The sequence below is a fragment of the Vipera berus genome (genome assembly GCF_964194415.1).
Source record: "Vipera berus genome assembly, chromosome: 3".
NCBI classification, from domain to species: domain Eukaryota; kingdom Metazoa; phylum Chordata; class Lepidosauria; order Squamata; family Viperidae; genus Vipera; species Vipera berus.
This window is the reverse complement of record NC_138204.1, coordinates 13,191,243-13,210,131: the sequence shown is the minus strand read 5'-3', so window position 1 is coordinate 13,210,131 and position 18,889 is coordinate 13,191,243. Positions and strand designations below refer to the sequence as shown.

The 18,889-nt window shown below is 41.4% G+C and overlaps 1 protein-coding gene across 1 annotated transcript in view; it reads left to right on the top strand.

Annotated features, from left to right (window-relative positions):
* The window catches only part of LOC308665500 (cadherin-like protein 26), a gene marked incomplete at its 3' end in the record, with an annotated part of 37,425 nt that extends 19,098 nt beyond the window's left edge, over positions 1–18,327 (top strand). The window contains exons 9-17 of the mRNA XM_081323561.1: positions 139–410; positions 1,168–1,310; positions 7,819–8,052; positions 10,050–10,280; positions 12,540–12,664; positions 12,890–12,970; positions 14,583–14,681; positions 15,303–15,392; positions 18,127–18,327. Coding sequence (XP_081179687.1) covers positions 139–410; positions 1,168–1,310; positions 7,819–8,052; positions 10,050–10,280; positions 12,540–12,664; positions 12,890–12,970; positions 14,583–14,681; positions 15,303–15,392; positions 18,127–18,327 — 1,476 coding nt within the window. The remainder of the gene's footprint in view (positions 1–138; positions 411–1,167; positions 1,311–7,818; positions 8,053–10,049; positions 10,281–12,539; positions 12,665–12,889; positions 12,971–14,582; positions 14,682–15,302; positions 15,393–18,126) is intronic.
* Positions 18,328–18,889: the final 562 nt, after the last annotated feature.

Genomic DNA, 18,889 nt, shown 5'->3' with positions numbered 1-18,889 from the left:
GAGATAAGATTTCTAGAATCACTTCACTGGCTATATTGACTGTGGGACCTGCAGTGCCACTCCTCTAGATAGTATCAGATTCGGGAAGATGGAAGAGAAGTCAGAATGTATTAATACAAACTTTGTGGTTTTTTTCAGCCTTTGGTCTATAGAACACCGTCTGAGAGAAAACTTCTCATTGTTGTGAAGAATGAAGAGTCCTTCTTTATATGCCAGAGAGGCTTCGTGAGCATCAATGCTTCTCCACAATTGTCTGAAGTGTCAGTGAGCATTAATACCACAGATGAAAATGATGCCCCTCAGTTCAATCCCCCAACTCTTAATCTTCCACAACAAGAAGGGGTGATGCCGGGAACCAGACTTGTACAGTATGTAGCTCAGGATCCAGATACAGGACAACAGAAGATAAAGTAAGTCTTTATGGCTGGTGTTTCTCTGTGAACATGGCTTGAGATTTCTGGAAGTAGCTTTCTTACATTTACTCGTTAGCACAAACTTCTTCTAGATCATGGGTTTCAAACTGTCCGCATCATGTGATGTGTTGCGATGGATCGTGACTTTTTTTCCCTTGCCAGAGCTGGGGTGGCTGCAGCTTCCACATGACGCATTGGCCCATGGGCCGGCAGTTTGACACTCCTGTTCTAGATCATAGCTTTTTCAGTGATAGTATCCAAGCACAGAATCCATTTTTCAGGTACTTTTACCAAACTTTTTACTTTTTGACAGAAGGAACATCATTACTACTACCACAATCACTTTTTAAATACAACATCAAAGAAAGTGCATTTTTTTTGGGGGGGGGGATACCCAACTTTTCAAAGCAAATTGTGTGGAACTAATAATTTAAAAGCGAGAGGAATTTGGCCATTTCCACCTTGTTAGGCTTATCAGTTTTATATTTGGGTAAGATGTAAGGATCGTTTATAACTTCATTAATATATTCAGATTTGACTGGGTCAGCAAACATTGTAATCTAGTCTGGAAATGCTCTTGCTGTTGCTAGAATCCACTCCCCTAATTCTTGTGAGGGAAATTAAATCTCATAATTACACAGTAGACTTGTTCAGAGGAACTTTCATCTGTTCTTTTTAAGGTTATAAAAGTTTATTGATTGTTCTTTATATTCTTTATTTCTCATTCATGTTTTAAACATTTGCTTTTTTAAAGATATAAAGTAGTGTCAGATCCAGGTGGTTGGGTGACGATTGATGAAAATTCTGGAACTGTAACAGCTGCAAAAACTCTTGATAGAGAATCCCCACTGGTGAACAACAGCATGTACACCATTGTGATTCACGCCATTGATGATGGTAAATTCATTATTTTTGTTTAGTTGTGAATTCTTGAGCTTGGGCAAGGTAAAGGCCCAGCAAGAATTCAAAGTCATACCAAGCTAATTCAGTTTTGGAACTGTTTTTCTCTATGGGTGTTGTAAAAGTTGGAATGCTAGTATTTTATTCATAGGTAGTCTTTTCTTGATATTATACGAGTGTTACAACAAATCAGCGAACACCTTGATGCAAACAAAGTCATCACTAAAAGCCAACATGGGTTTGTCAAAAACAGATCATGCCAGACAAACCTTATTACATTCTTTGACTGTGACAAAATTAGTGGACCAGAGGAATGCTGTAGATATAAATTACTTGGACTTCAGTAAGGCATTTGATAAAGTAGATCACAACCTACTACTTTATAAGATAGAAAAATGTGGGTTAGATAGCATCACCACCAGATGGATTCATAGCTGGCTGACCGGCCGTACTCAGTGTGTGGTCCTCAGTGTGTGGAACCGCATCTACATGGAGGGAAGTGTGTAGTGTGGTGCCCCAGGGCTCTGTTCTGGGCCCAGTGCTCTTCCAACACCTTCATCAACAATTTGGATGAGGGGATAGATGGGAAACTCATCAAATTTGCAGACGACACCAAGGTGGCAGGAATAGCCAATACTCCAGAAGATAGGCTTAAAATACAGGAGGATCTGGACAGACTTGAACACTGGGGACTATCTAACAAAATGAAATTCAATGGTGAAAAAAGTAAGGTTCTACATTTAGGCAGGAAAAATCAAATGCACAGGTATAGTATAGGTGATACCTTGCTCAATAGTAGTAACTGTGAGAGGGATCTCGGAGTCCTAGTAGACAATCACTTCAATATGAGCCAGCAGTTTACTGCAGCTGCCAAAAAAGCCAACACAATGGTAGGCTGCATTAACAGAGGGATAGAATCAAGATCCCCCTTCATGGATTACTGCCTTGTCGTGGCGAAGGGGCTTGTGTAATTCAATGAAGCTATGAGCTATGCCGTGCAGGGCCACCCAAGACGGACAGGTCATAGCCGAGAGTTCTGACAAAACGTGATCCACTGGAGAAGGAAATGGCAACCCCCTCCAGTATCTTTGCCATGAAAACCCTATGGACAGTACCAAAAGGCAAAACGATATGACGCTGGAAGATGAGCCCCTCAGGTCAGAAGGCGTCCAATATGCTACTGGGGAAGAGCAGAGGGCTAGTACTAGTAGCGCCAGAAAGAATGAAGCGACTGGGCCAAAGCCGAAAGGACGCTCAGCTGTGGATGTGTCTGGTGGTGAAAGGAAAGTCCGATGCTGTAAAGATTTTTTCTCCATAGGAACCTGGAATGTAAGATCCATGAATCAAGGAAAGCTGGACGTGGTCAAACAAGAAATGACAAGACTGAACATCGACATCTTAGGTATCAGCGAACTAAAATGGACAGGAATGGGTGAATTTAATTCAGATGACCATCAGGTATACTACTGCGGGCAAGAATCCCTCAGAAGAAATGGAGTAGCCTTCATAGTCAATAAAAGAGTAGGAAAAGCAATACTGGGATACAATCCTCAAAATGACAGAATGATCTCAGTTCGAATCCAAGGCAAACCATTCAATATCACAGTAGTCCAAGTCTATGCCCCAACCACCAGTGCTGAAGAGGATGAAATTGACCGGTTCTATGAAGCCCTACAGCACCTTATAGAACTAACACCAAAAAATGATGTCCTTATCATCATGGGGGATTGGAATGCTAAAGTAGGAAGCCAAAAGATAACTGGAATAACAGGCAAGTTTGGCCTTGGAGTACAAAATGAAGCAGGGCACAGGCTGATAGAATTTTGTCAAGAGAATACGATGGTCATAGCAAACACTCTTTTCCAACAACCCAAGAGACGGCTCTACACATGGACATCACCAGACGGTCAACACAGAAATCAGATTGACTATATGCTCTGCAGCCAAAGATGGAGAAGCTCTATACAGTCAGTAAAAACAAGACCAGGAGCTGACTGTGGCTCAGACCATGAGCTTCTCCTTGCAAAGTTTAAGCTTAAACTGAAGAAAGTAGGGAAAAGCACTAGGCCAGTCAGGTATGAATTAAATCATATCCCTGTTGAATATACAGTAGAGGTGACAAATAGATTTAAGGAATTAGATCTGATAGACAGAGTGCCTGAAGAACTATGGACAGAGGTTCGCGACATTGTACAACAGGTAGCAACCAAAACCATCCCAAAGAAAAAGAAATGCAAGAAAGCAAAATGGCTGTCTGAGGAAGCTTTGCAAATAGCTAAGGAAAGGAGGGAAGCGAAAGGCAAGGGAGAAAAACATACATATGCCCAATTGAATGCAGAATTCCAGAGAATAGCTAGAAGAGATAAGAATGCCTTCTTAAATGAACAGTGCAAAGAAATAGAAGAAAACAATAGAATAGGGAGGACCAGAGATCTTTTCAAGAAAATTGGACAGATGAAGGGAACGTTTAATGCAAAAATGGGCATGATAAAGGACCAAAATGGCAGGGACCTAACAGAGGCAGAAGAGATTAAGAAGAGGTGGCAAAATTACACAGAAGAACTATACAAGAATGAGCTTAATGTCCCTGATAATCACAATGAGGTGGTCACTGACCTCGAGCCAGACATCCTAGAATGTGAAGTGAAGTGGGCCTTAGAAAAGCTGAGCAACAACAAAGCTAGTGGAGGTGACAGTATTCCAGCTGAGCTATTCAAAATCTTAAAAGACAGTGCAGTAAAAGTGCTACACTCAATTTGCCAGCAAATTTGGAAAACTCAACAGTGGCCACAGGATTGGAAAAGATCAGTTTACATTCCAATTCCAAAGAAAGGCAGTGCCAAAGAATGTTCAAACTATCGCACCATTGCACTCATTTCTCATGCTAGTAAAGTCATGCTTAAAATCCTACAAGCTAGACTTCAGCAGTATGTGGATCGAGAACTACCAGAAGTACAGGCAGGATTTCGAAGAGGCAGAGGAACTAGAGATCAAATTGCCAACATACGCTGGATCATGGAGAAAGCTAGGGAGTTCCAGAAAAACATCTACTTCTGCTTCATTGACTATGCTAAAGCCTTTGATTGTGTGGATCATAACAAACTGTGGCAAGTTCTTAAAGAGATGGGAGTACCAGACCATCTTATTTGTCTCTTTAGAAACCTATATGCGGGTCAAGAAGCAACAGTGAGAACTGGACATGGAACCACTGATTGGTTCAAAATTGGGAAAGGAGTCCGGCAAGGCTGTATACTGTCGCCCTGCCTATTTAACTTATATGCAGAGCACATCATGAGAAAGGCAGGGCTAGATGAATCAAAAGTTGGAATTAAGATTGCCGGAAGAAATATCAACAACCTAAGATACGTAGATGATACCACTCTAATGGCAGAAAGTGAAGAAGAACTAAAGAACCTCTTGTTGCGGGTGAAGAAGGAGAGTGCAAAAGTTGGGTTGAAACTTAACATTAAGAAAACCAAGATCATGGCATCTGGCCCTCTCAATTCCTGGCAAATAGATGGGGAAGAAATGGAGGTAGTGACAGATTTTATTTTCCTGGGCTCCAAGATCACTGCAGATGGGGACTGTAGCCAAGAAATTAAAAGACGCTTGCTCCTGGGGAGGAAAGCCATGGCAAATCTAGACAGCACACTAAAAAGCAGAGACATCACCCTGTCAACAAAAGTGCGTATAGTCAAGGCTATGGTCTTCCCAGTTGCAATGTATGGCAGTGAAAGTTGGACCATAAGAAAGGCTGAGCGCCAAAGAATTGAGGCCTTTGAACTATGGTGCTGGAGAAGACTCCTGCGAGTCCCTTGGACTGCAAGGCGATCAAACCGGTCAGTCCTAGAGGAGATCAACCCTGACTGCTCTTTAGAAGGCCAGATCCTGAAGCTAAAACTCAAATACTTTGGCCACCTAATGAGAAGGAAGGACTCACTGGAGAAGAGCCTAATGCTGGGAAAGATCGAGGGCAATAGAAGAAGGGGACGACAGAGAATGAGGTGGCTGGATGGAGTCACTGAAGCAGTAGGCGTGAGCTTAAATGGACTCCAGAAGATGGTAGAGGACAGGAAGGCCTGGAGGAATGTTGTCCATAGGGTCGCGATGGGTCGGGCACGACTTCGCAGCTAACAACAACAACAGAATCAAGATCACGTGAAGTACTAATACCACTTTACAATGCCTTGGTAAGGCCACACCTGGAATACTGCATCCAGATGTAAAAAAGATGTTGAGACTCTAGAGAGGGTACAGAGAAGGGCAACAAAGTTGATTGGGGACTGGAGGCTAAAACATATAGGGAACGGTTGCTGGAATTGGGTATGTATAGTTTAACGAAGAGAAGGGTGAGGGGTGACATGATAGCAGTGTTCCAATATCTCAGGGGCTGCCACAAAGAAGAGGGAGTCAAGCTATTCTCCAAAGCACCTGAAAGCAGGACAAGAAGCAACGGATGGAAACTAGTCAAGGAGAGAAGCAACCTAGAACTAAAGAGAAACTTCCTGACAGTTAGAACAATTAACCAGTGGAACAACCTGCCTCCAGAAGTGGTGAATGCTCCAACACTGGAAGTTTTTAAGAGGAGACTGGAAAGCCGTTTGCCTGAAATGGTATAGGGCACAGGTCTGCAACCCGCGGCTCCAGAGCCGCATGCGGCTCTTTCAGCCGTCTCCTGCGGCTCCCAGTCCTCTGCCATGTGCAGTCCAAAAAAAAAAAGTGGGACTAAAAAATTTCAACCAATCAATTCAAATATGCAGGGTAGGTGCATATCTCGCCTTGGCTCCGCTCTTCAGTCAAACCCTGTTCTGCGCATGTGCGTATGTACGCACATGTGCACACATTTTTTGCGGCTCCCAGTTTTTCCTTTTGTGAGGGAACCGGTTCCGAGTGGCTCTGTCACTGTTTCAGGTTGCTGAACCCTGGTATAGGGTTTCCTGCCTGAGCAGGGGGTTGGACTAGATGACCTCCAAGGTCCCTTCCAACTTTCTTCTTCTTCTTCTTCTTCTTCTTCTTCTTCTTCTTCTTCTTCTTCTTCTTCTTCTTCTTCTTCTTCTTCTTCTTCTTCTTCTTCTTCTTCTTATTATTATTATTATTATTATTATTATTATTATTATTATTATTATCTTTATCATTATCATTATCATTATTATCATCATTATCATTATCATTATCATTATCATTATCATTATCATTATCATTATCATTACAGTTGCCCAGCCCATAAGAAACATCACTATATTTGTGATGTTTGTGATCCTATTTGTAGGATGTTGATGTATGTTTCCTTATGTAATGTATGTAATAGATCAAGAAATTTAAATTTTAGTCTGTTATTTGGATCTGAATCATTTAATCAGTTTGACTTTTTTTATGATGACGGAGGAGTTTATTTTTATTGCTGTGAAAAATAATAGGATGCTTTAAATACCTATGGTACAAAGGAAAATATGAACAAAATGATAAGGGTTTTTTCCATATATTTTTTAAATGACGAGAATCTGTCTTAAAATGTTTTTCTGTCATAAACCATTTCCTGAAACTAGTTCAACTCTAGCCACTCATCTGTCTTATTTATTTTGAAAGATGTCCAGTTGGGATGATGGATTAGGACTTTAAGTTTAGAGTGGATAGAATTTCTATATTGATAATAGAGGTGGCCTATCAAAGACAGTGATGTGGAAAGTTTGCTGAGGAGATCAGATGCCTACAGTCAGGGCTTTTTTTCTCATAGAACGCTCAGAACGGAGTTCCGGCACCTTTTTTGGATGGAACCTTGTAGGGTAGGGCAAGGCGGGTTGTATGACATGTGTGAGTTCCGGCACCTTTTTCTTTTACAAAAAAAGCACTGCCTACAGTAATAGTTAAAATCCATCATTACATTCAGTGGTGCATTTCATTTTTTCAGAACTACTCTTACCTTTCAGGTTTTGTGGGGGGTTGTGCTTCAAAAGACAGTTCAGACCAAAAGAGGGAAAAAGTGTGTGTGTGTGTGTGCGTGTGTCTGTGTGTGTGTGTAAACCGTATCAGACGTAGTTGGATTTACACTGAGAAAATTAATTAAAATGCGAATAATATCTCCATTAAGAAGAAGGATGGCAGATGGACCATGGCAGTCATAGAATGGATCCCACTTGATAAAAAGCATCCACAAAAAAGACTTAAAACAAGATGGATTGAAGACATGAGCAAGTATTGTGGGCCCAAATGTCAAAGCTGAAGTCCGTATTGGTTGGAAACTTGGGGAAGAGGCCTACATCCTGCAGTGGATAGACAACAGCTAAAATGATGACGGCGACGAATGCCTCCATATACTTGATCTTTTTCTTCTCGTACTATGTTGTAACTAGGGGCAACCTACAGCTTCTTCTAGAGTTTTTGAGAATTGCATGCAAGCCAAATGTCTAAATTATGTAGTCTTAATTTGAAGATTCTGTCCTGCTTCTGTAGATTTTTCTTTTTAAAAAAATAAATAAATAAATCAAAATATTGTTTTCTCTCCCAGGTGTTCCACCATTAACTGGCACGGGTACCATCCAACTTCACCTTTCTGACCTCAATGACAATGCTCCAATGCTAGTTACAACATCCTTGATCACCTGTGAGGGGAAAGGATTGGGTCCTTTTCATATAAAAGCTGAGGACAAAGATTCCTATCCGTATGCAGAACCTTTTACATTCCAATTGGAGGAAGCCTTAGAGGGTACCGAAAACCTCTGGAGATTGGGAGAGAGCTCGGGTAAATGACTGCTAATTGGGGATTATCGTAGCCTTTGATTTCACCACTTGGCAAGGTTTCTTCTGGGAATGGAGAGGAAGTACTGAAAACTCAAGGATTGTCAGTCCTTCAAGGCAGGCCAGGTCAAAAAACAAAAACCACGTTCCATAATTGATACCTTACTGTTTAAGACAGAAGCCCCTAAACCTTTTGGGTACCAGGGACTGGTTCCGTGGAAGGTGGTTTTTCCACAGACCAGGGGGAGCATGGTTTTGCATGCTGCTTGGATCCTGTGCGTGCATGGATGGAGCTTCGCTTGCTCGGGTGGCCCAGTTCTGGCAGGCCACTGACCATTGCCAGACCTTAGCCTGGGGCTGTGGACTTCTGGTTTAAGCTATAATAACAGAATGTTGAAAGCCTGTTTTGAGTTTCCCTGTTTGCCGTTATAGAATAAAAACCAAGGTGGGATTATTTTGAGTTTCTTTCTCATGTTTGGTTTAGTTTCTGGACGGCTTAATAATTTCTCTACATCTCTCCTAATAAATCTTGCATATTTCCTCAAGGTGATCTTTAAGTTCCTTTGATTAAGTAATTGATTGATTACGTGCCTTCAATCATTTTCAGCTCCTAATGACCATATAGATAGATTTTCACCAAGACGATCTGTTCCCAACCTTTTTTTTCAGATCTCCCAAAAGTACACCACTATAACTGAATCCATTCACTTTTCTGATGGTCATGTTCTTCTATTTTTCATTTCCATCTTAGAAACTTTTTCAGAGAGCTGGGTCTTCACATAAAATGTTTACAGTTAGTTAATTTGAGCCTGATCATTTGTGCCTTGAGTGAGAACCCAGGATTGATTTTTTTGGTAAATTATTTGTTTATTTTCATAGTTATTCATGGAATTCTCAGGATTTTCTAAGCCATGACTGAATGTTTAAATCCATTCACACAACATGTTAAGGAATGAATTAGTCTGTAATCATCTGTCTTAGATGGTATAGGTTCTCTGGCTTGAGCAGGGGGCTGGACTAGAAGACCTCCAAGGTCCCATTCTATTCTATTCTATTCTATTCTATTCTATTCTATTCTATTCTATTCTATTCTATTCTATTCTATTCTATTCTATTCTATTCTATTCTATTCTATTCTATTCTATTCTATTCTATTCTATTCTATTCTATTCTAGATTAATAAAATACATTAAACAGTAAATAAATCTGATGTTGGGTCCACCCAACATATGTAATTTAAAAAAATCCAGTATAGGGGCCCTGCTGGTGAAGCAGTTTAAAAATAAGTAATTAAGGCTGGGTATACTTTTTTAATAATGTTCCTTCATTTTCTTGCCATTGTCAGCAGTTCTTTTGAAGGCTTCTAAGCAGTGAGTGTTAAATTTCATTTCTTCAGAAGTCTTCAAGGCAGGTGGGCAGGTAACTCAACTTGTAGAAGTCTTTCCTGGATCTTTCATTAAAAACCGAGCCAGCTGCAAACATTTAAAGGTTTCTTCCTCCAATGAGTAGCACTAGCATAAACCTGCTAGTCTTTTCAGCAGCTAGTCCTCGGCTTACAACCATTTGTTTAGTGACTGAAGTTACAATGGCACTGAAAAAGTGACTTATGGCCATTTTTTACACTTACAACCATTGCAGCACCTCCATATGATTTTGATCATATGATCAAAATTCAAGCACTTGGCAACTGGTTCATATTTATGGACAGTGTCCCGGGGTCATATGACCACCATTTGCAACCTTCTGACAAGCAAAGTCAAGGGGGAAGCCAGGTCCACTTACTTGTGTTGCTAACTTAACAACTGCAGTGATTTACTTAACAACTGTGGCAAGAAAGGTCATAAAATGAGGCAAAACCAGTTAACTAGCTCACTTAGCAACAGAAATTTGGGGTCAACTGAGGCCATAAGTCAAGGACTACCTATATCAGCGTAATAATATTACACGGATGTAATAGTTGAAGATTGGTGCCCATTTGTCTTCCTTCTCTCTGTTTTGTAGATAATTCTGTTGAGTTTTTTATGCTGAAAAGTCTCCCTCCTGGCGATTACTTTGTGCCTCTCCTTATTCGAGATTTGCAAGGGTTTTCCAGGCAGCAAACTCTGGATGTCCATGTGTGCTCTTGTCCTGATGGGATCACTTGTGAGCAACGCCATTCGTTGAAAACTGCATCACTGGGCCTCAGTGGAGGAGCAATTGGCATAATTGTGGCCGCATTTCTATTACTCTTATGTGAGTAATGTGACAGTTATTGACTTTTTATTTGACTCGTGGAGGAGCAATAAGCCAAGGAACGCAGTTTGCATGGAGTCTAGATGAGCCGTAGATGAGTATTCCATACTTTGTTCAGCCATTCCCACTGTTACTAGTTGGGGATGATCAGTCATTGTCTGCCATCACGCACGCCTCACTCTTTGGCTAAGTTTTTGCAGGAAAAAGCCATTTCTCAAGCTTCTTCCTAGCCAAAACAAGCCTCCAGAGTGAGTGCGCTGTTTTCAGCTTTGAATTATATCAAATCTGACAGCAGAAACAGACTAACAGATGACCTGAGAGCTGCATGGGTTGCTCTCAAACTTACAAAGTATAAGCCAAGGTTAGACAAATTATCAGCAAGCATACAACAGCAAAAATCACATTAATTGTTCAAAATCAAGCCAAAAGCAAACTTTTACCTTTCGGTAAAAAGTTGTTTGTATCATCGAAAGCTTCGTTATTGTGTTTTTCTTTTAAGACAAAAGATGTTAATGTACGAGTTGTTTTTTTCTAAACTAAAACCTCAGTATTCAGATTAAATTGCCATGTTGGCATTTTGGGATAAATAAGTGGGTTTTGGGTTGCAATTTGGGCACTTGGTCTCTAAAAGGTTTGCCATCCCTGTTCTAGTATAATAGATGAACAGAGTGGGTTGACACCCACACAAAGCTAAATGCAAACCAACCTATTATGGCTTAACTCAGGCCTGCATATGGATTGTCATGTGACATAGTAGTGTGAGAAAATGGCTTGCTTCCAGAAGTTGATTGATTCCAAAGGTACCAAGATCATTTGCTATACAACTGAGCAAGATGGGTAGAACCCTTCTTTAGTATTCTCCTTGACCTATGTTTCTTAAGGATTCTTTTCAGTTGGTTGTATATACAGAACTTTGTGGAATATTTTTCTTTCTGGTCTGGGTATAAATTCCGCAATTGAGTAAAGACATCTGATTCAATACATTTCCACTTGATTTTCACAACTTCAGTGAGACCATCAGCTCACGGGAAATGCTATCAAGTCATGGTCAATAAATCACTGTAGTTCCAATATTTGTTCCCATAGAACAGACATGTCAAACACAAGGCCCGGGGGCCGGATCCGGCCCGCAAAGTGATTTCATGTGGCCCGCGAAGCCATCCTGGAAACAGTGAGGGAATGGCCCCCACTGCCTTGGCCCTGGCCCAGAGACCCTCCTTCTGCCAGAGACCCTCAGATCTGTCCCACTCCTGCCCAGGCTCCCATAGGCACCCTTGATGCGAACAATGTAGAGCTGGCCATGCTCACCCAGTAGGCCATACACATTCTAGCCACGCCCACCCAGTAGGCCACACCCACCCTGGCCATACCCACCCGGCCACCTGAGGGCAACCACAATGCTGATGCGGCCCTCAATGAAATTGAGTTTGACACCCCTGCCATAGAATAACTGGTATTCTTTTCTTATTTGGCCTTCACTGAACTGAGTGTCTGGGTGTGACTGGATACATGGATCATATTAAATCACAATTTGTTTAATTGGTTTGCTGGATAAGCCATATGTGGCTGGGTCCAACCCTCGTGCTGGGCCTTAAACTATGATTTAAAAATCATAATGTTTTGGATTCACCGTACATGTTAAGCAAAATCAAATAAACCACACGGTAGGGAGGCAGGTTGTATAAACTTAGTCCAAATATATAAAGAATACAGCCAAATGGCTCTTCAATCATCTTTTTTTGTTGGCAATTTTACTTTTCAGTACATTCAGTTATACCCTTGGACTGAAATTTTTGAAGTATCTGAGAATCATCTATTTTGGTTATGCTGTTAGGTCAAGCATATGAGTGGGCTGTGTTGTCACTCTGTGCCTTGTGAAATCAGCTCTGCCCTCTTTCTTAGACGCAACCATTGGCAAAGACTCTTGACCTGAATTAAAAAGTCTGCTGTCCCATCTCCTTATGAAATAATTTGGTTTATCATTCTTCTGTGCTTCCAAGAATGTTTATGATTAGCAATCAAAACACTTTAGGCTGCTATTCTGCCTTCTTCCCCTGTATTCCCATATTGCATATTTTATTGTGAGAAGAGAAGTTGGAGGAAAAGGCAGGAAACCAAAGGGAGGTGATGCCCCCCCAAAAAAATTTTTTTAACTGAAACAGTCAGATTCAACTAAAATGTGAGCAGCTAATAAGATGCTTGAGAAGGGTATTGAAGAGAGTTGGTCACGTTGCTTGCTTTCCCTTTCCTTTTATGTAGCGTGTCTGGCTCTCCTGGTGTTGTGTTCCTGCGTCTCTAAAGTGAACAAAGGGCCTACATCCATTCCATATGAAGCAGGCAACCAATCCCTGATCCACTACAATGAGGAGTGTGAACGCGTTTCGGTGAGAAATAATATCATTGGCTACTTTCTGTGACATTTTAGGGACAGGTCCTAGATTTCTAGCAAAAGCCTGGGCAAGGTACTCTAAAGGACGTTTCATTGAGTTGATTGGAACGTACTGTAGGTCAAAACTAGTACAAATCTTCCAGATTTAATATTCTGTCAATTGCAACTACCCCAAAAGACTTTATTTTACTTTATCCATCTGCCTTGTTGCCCCTTTTAGGATGCACCTGACTCAGGGAACCAAGCAAGATCATCCTCAGTGCATGCAAAAAATGTGAAGAAAAAACAACAAGTTCTTAAGGTAATAATAATAATAATAATAATAATAATAATAATAATAATAATAATAATAATAATAATAATAATAATAATGATGATGATGATGATGATGATGATGATGATGATGATGATGATGATGAAGAAGAAGAAGAAGAAGAAGAAGAAGAAGAAGAAGAAAAAGAAGAAGAAGAAGTAAGTTGGAAGGGACCTTGGAGGTCATCTAGTCCAACCCCCTGCTCAGGCAGGAAACCCTATACCATTTCAGGCAAACGGCTGTCCAGTCTCTTCTTAAAAACTTCCAGTGTTGGAGAATTCACCACTTCTGGAGGCAGGTTGTTCCACTGGTTAATTGTTCTAACTGTCAGGAAGTTTCTCCTTAGTTCTAAGTTGCTTCTCTCCTTGATGAATTTCCATCCATTGCTTCTTGTCCTGCCTTCAGGTGCTTTGGAGAATAGCTTGACTCCCTCTTCTTTGTGGCAGCCGCTGAGATATTGGAACACTGCCACTCTTTCTGCAGGTGATCCAGTGCTTGCATAAATTATCCAATAAGGAGTGACGTGCAGCAGTCAGAATGAAATGAGTAAGATGATTTCCACTCCAACACTAGTGTCTCCTTCCCATCCTTCTTTGAGACATCCCTAATCTTGACTTTAAAAATGCATTGGTGTGCTTTAGGGTAGGGAACATGACTGTGAGAATTTGATCACCCAGGAAACATCTGTTTTGTTTTTCACCAAGTCTTGAACTGTTCCACAGGCATTGAATATTACTACTGTTTTACCAATTAAAATGGTTTATATGGCCCCAGACATGGGTAGTTCTAATCTTCTTGACAAACATAGTACAGAGGCATGAGTGAGATGCTTCAATTCACCTGTCATTAGGCACAGATATACCAGAATTAAGCTTTGTCTGTGAAGATTCTCAGTCATCCAGATCATGGTTGTCCTAAAGGTGCTTTTTCAAGAGGCAACTGAACTTTCTTTCTTTGAAGATGTTTTGCTTCTCATCCAAGCATCCAAGAAGCTTGGATGAGAAAGTCCAGTTGCCTCTTGAAAAAAAGTACCCTTTGGGACAGAATTAGGATTATTTCATGTAGAATGATTCCTTCAATTCTGCAGTTCTATCTAAGAATGGTTTACCCACCAAAACTCTTTCTATACTCTTTGCCTTTTCTAATGACCAAGAAGAGGTAAGACAGTTCAAAGTCAAGCACAATTTCTTTGGCTTTTAGCAGTAATCATAGAAGTGGTCAGAGAGAGACAAAAAGACAAAATTAGGATTATACCATCATGATGCAAGACATATCCTTTGGTATATGGGTTCGGACGTCACTTGTATGCCTCAAAGTGGCGGAGCTTGTGATGTTGTGGTGTGTCACTGCTTCTAGCATTTGATATGATTAAGAGGTATCTTCTGCAGATATCCACATCTTTTCCTCTGACTGGTAATGACTGAGGGTGAGAAGAAGACAAATGTCAGAAAGGACTGACCTCGGGAAGGTGGGCTTCAGGAAGATAAAGATTTTATTGAGAATTCTTCTAATGATTCTAGATCCTAAAATATCCAAAACATACAAAGTGAGGGGTAACCTGATGATTTATATGTTCTGTGTTCCTTCTTGCTCTCTAAAGAATGTCTCTGCAGTGATGCAAATGAAACCTACAGAAAGCCATCAACCTCCTAATGGAAGTGTAACTTCACCCATCAATACTATCAACGTTTGGAATCAGGTTAGATAAATCATGTGAACTGGGATTAGAAATTTATTGGTAGAGGGGTAGGCAATTAATGATTTTATGAGTCTCTGTGAACTGCAAAGTAGGTGGGAGTGTATTATAGACAGGAACCAGGGCTGGCAACTTTGTGCAATGGTGGAATAGATTCTTTGTTTTAAATAACAGAATACAGAATAACAGAGTTAGGAGGGACCTTGGAGATCTTCTAGTCCAACACCCTGTTCAAACAGGAAACCCGTTATCATTTCAGACAAAAGGCTGTCCAATCTCTTCTTAAAAACCAATCCCTTTTAAAATGACGATAAGCCTATGCTACAAATTCAAATATTTTTTTTGCCTCAAAATGGCCCATAATTGGGGAAAGTGGAATTTGGCTGCCAAGTTGGAGCAGATTCTGGAAGTGCTGGACAAGTGGCCAAGAAATTGCCCAGTTCTGCATTACCCAATTAACGAAATCCTCCCTGTCACTGTTTCTAATAGCTCTGAATGCATCAGTTGAGAACAGGTGGCTAGGCAAAGATGTGCTTGAAAGCAACGTGATAAAATGGATGGATGGGTTTTAAGTTGACGGTGAAGCTCCGACTGTGAAGCGTCCTTTTTTCCTTCTTTCTGTAGCTGGAGCCTGTGAATCATCGGAACATTAAAACATACCAGAGAAATCCACATGAGAAGATTTCAGAAATAGTAGCTGTTGCCTTGAAACAAGTAAGCAACCGCAAGGCAAACAGAGGCTTTCTTTTTCCAAATCCTTTGAACGACGAAACGTGGGATACATTTTGAGCACGGGCTCAACCAACAGATTTAAGATTTCCTAGTGGTTTTGCTGCCCAATCAAATTACGAGTGATTTCTTTCAGGCTGTGAAAGGTAAAAGTAGATAGCTATTTTGGAAATGAAGTGCACATTTATCACATGAAGAAATTCAGGGCTTGGAGGTTAGGATTCCAGCTGCTAGATAAGAAAATTTCTGTAGGGCCCTGCAGAGCTCACTCCTTTCCATCTGCAGTTCTCCACACAAGATGCCACTCAGCACCATCCCTGGCCCCACTCTGAAAGCATTTTTTTCCTTTTTACCACATTTTAATGTCTTTGTTTTGGGGTGGAGCTGTGGTGACAGAGTGGAGCTGAGCGTTTACTGGCCGGATGTCCTTCCTGACACCTATGTGGAGTTCGCAGCAGATATTTCCTCTTTGTGCCCTGATAAAGAAACATCAAGGGACGCGGTGGCTCAGTGGGTTAGGATGCTGAGCTTGTCGATCAGAAGGTCAGCAGTTTGGCGGGTCGAATCCCGAGTGCCGCGTAACAGAGTGAGCACCTGTTACTCGTCCCAGCTTCTGCCAACCTAGCAGTTCGAAAGCACGTAAAAATGCAAGTAGAAAAATAGGGACCACTACGGTGGGAAGGTAACAGCGTTCCGTGCGCCTTTGGCATCTAGTCATGCCAGCCACATGACCACGGAGATGTCCTTGGACAAAACCTCTTCGGCTTTGAAACAGAGATGAGCACCGGCCCCTAGAGTCGGAAACGACTAGCACGCATGTGTGGGGGAACCTTTACCTTTGCCTTAGGGAAACATCTGCCACTGCCTAAGATCGAACTCTCAACCTTCAGAGTGGGAGGTGAGTGTCTTTGCCTCCAGGCCACCGTGCCGCTTCTATTCTTCAAGCAATGAAGCAACTGAAAAGTGGGAAGGCCCTTGACTGTGGCCTCAAACCTTCAGAGTGACTGAAGGGAAATTCTAACTGGTGGCGCTCAAAGGTGCTTGAAGCAAAATGTTTTCAAGAAAAACAACAACAAGAAAGTCCAGTTGCCTTTTGGGAAAAGCACCTTCGGGACAGCCATGACCTGGATGATTGAGAATGTCCATATTTAATTGGTGGGACCCAGTTTTGGCCTCTCTTCTCCTCCAGGGTGCCAGTTACCCACACCCTGTGAAATATTCTCTCTCCCGGAGGTGAGGCAGCCCATCCCCCCCCCCTTTCTGGCCTTCCGAAAAGGAGCTAAAACATGGCTTTGCGACCTCGTTTGGGGAGCCCAAGGGTGCAAGCAGCAGTGGGGCTGGTGGGTGACGGTTGGTGCCCTGAGAGGATTTTGACAGGATTTTATTATTCTTTCCTCCTTCTAAAATTTTAATTCCAACATTTTAAGTTTTAAATGTTCTCCTATTTTTAACATTTTATTCTACACCACTCTCTCTTTGAGATGGGCAGTTCAAAAATATGATTGATACATACATACATACATACATACATATATACATACATACATATATACATACATACATAAAAAAAGGTAAAGGTTCCCCCGCACATGCATGCTAGTCGTTTCCGACTCTAGGGGCCGGTGCTCATCTCTGTTTCAAAGCCAAAGAGCCAGAGTTTGTCCGAGGACGTCTCCGTGGTCATGTGGCCGGCATGACTAGACGCCAAAGGCGCACGGAACGCTGTTACCTTCCCACCGTAGTGGTCCCTATTTTTCTACTTGCATTTTTACGTGCTTTCGAACTGCTAGGTTGGCAAAAGCTGGGACAAGTAACAGGCGCTCACTCTGTTACACGGCACTCGGGATTCGACCCACCAAACTGCCGACCTTCTGATCGACAAGCTCAGCGTCCTAACCCACTGAGCCACCGCGTCCCTTACATACATACACACATACATACATACATACATACATACATACATACATACATACACTTTCAATGTTATGTGGCTGGACCCATTTTTCCCAAAATCAGCAAACAGCATCAAGGCTAGTCTGAATGTTTTTCACTCTACAGTGGAAAAAAATAGGTTTTTTTTTTCATACTGGGCTTTTTTTTCTCATAGAACGCTCAGAATGGAGCTTCGGCACCTTTTTTGGATGGAACCTTGTAGGGTAGGCAAGCCAGGTTGTATGACATGTGTGAGTTCCGGCACCTTTTTCTTTTACAAAAAAAGCACTGCTTGCCACCATGAAGTTTTTAAAGCTGAAACTACATTCCGGTGCTCTATACAGGTAGTCCTCGACTTACGAGCACAATTGCCCCCCCCAATTTATGTTACTGAGTGAGACAGTTAAGTGAGCTTTGCCCCATTTTACAACCTTTCTTTTACGACCAGTTGTTAAGTGAATTTATTTATTTATTTATTTATTTGTTTGTTTTTATAAATTACTGCCATTGTTAAGCTAGCAACCAGGTGGCAAAGGGAATCTGGCTTCCCCCGTGACTTTGCTTGTCAGAAGGTTGCAACAGGGGATCACCTGACCCCAGGACACTGCAACTGTCACAAATACATGCCAGTTGCAAGCATCTGAATTTTGATCACGTGACCATGGGGATGCTGCAGTGATCCTAAGTGTGAAAAAATGGTCATAAATCACTTTTTCCAGTGCTGTTGTAAATTCTAACGGTCACTAAACAAGTGACCATCTAAATGTTTTCTTTCTTTCCTTGGCAGAAATGTGAAGACATGGCCAACCTGGAGGATAATATAGTTTCTTATGTGCCACGTGTTTATGCAGCGGAAGGAGTATTGGAAAAAAATGAATCTCTATGGTCCCTTTCCATCCTGGAAGATGACAAAAACAGCCTGCCTGAGGATTTCCTGGGTGTCTTGGAACCTAGCTTTATTCCTCTTGCAAAAATTTGCAGCAAATGATGATGATTTTTGGCCTGTTCTTAGCAGGAATTTTTCTAAATTAATTTGCCTTTGGGACTTCTTTTATATGATTAAAAAATGCTCTAGAAAGGTTCGGATTGTACTGTCTGTTGCTCCTTCTGTGAAAGAATAAGGTCATTGGGGGTGGTGGTGTCTCATGTTCAGGTCATTAGAAAACTTTTTCCATTTCCTTGGAGGCCAGATAAGAGTCTATCGACAGGCAGATAAATTCCAGTTTTGATCGTTCAGTTGCTGCATCCTTCATTTCTCCTCCATGACTGGTCACTTCCCATAAACATCTTGTCCCATCATTTTTGCACTGACAACACCAGCAGTGAGAATCTTATAAGCAAAAAGATGGGAGTATGCACTAGTTCTTACCTTAAAGAATGGAATGGTAAAGGTGATGAGGTTGGCAGAGATTTTGAGACTGTTATAATTAAAGAGAAGAATTTATTTAGTTTCATTTCTATTTGGAGCCCGCTTCTGGACTTTTACCTTTAAATTTGAGAAAAGGTTACTTTGATTTTAGGTTAGAGTGGTGGTTAGAATGACTTTGTTA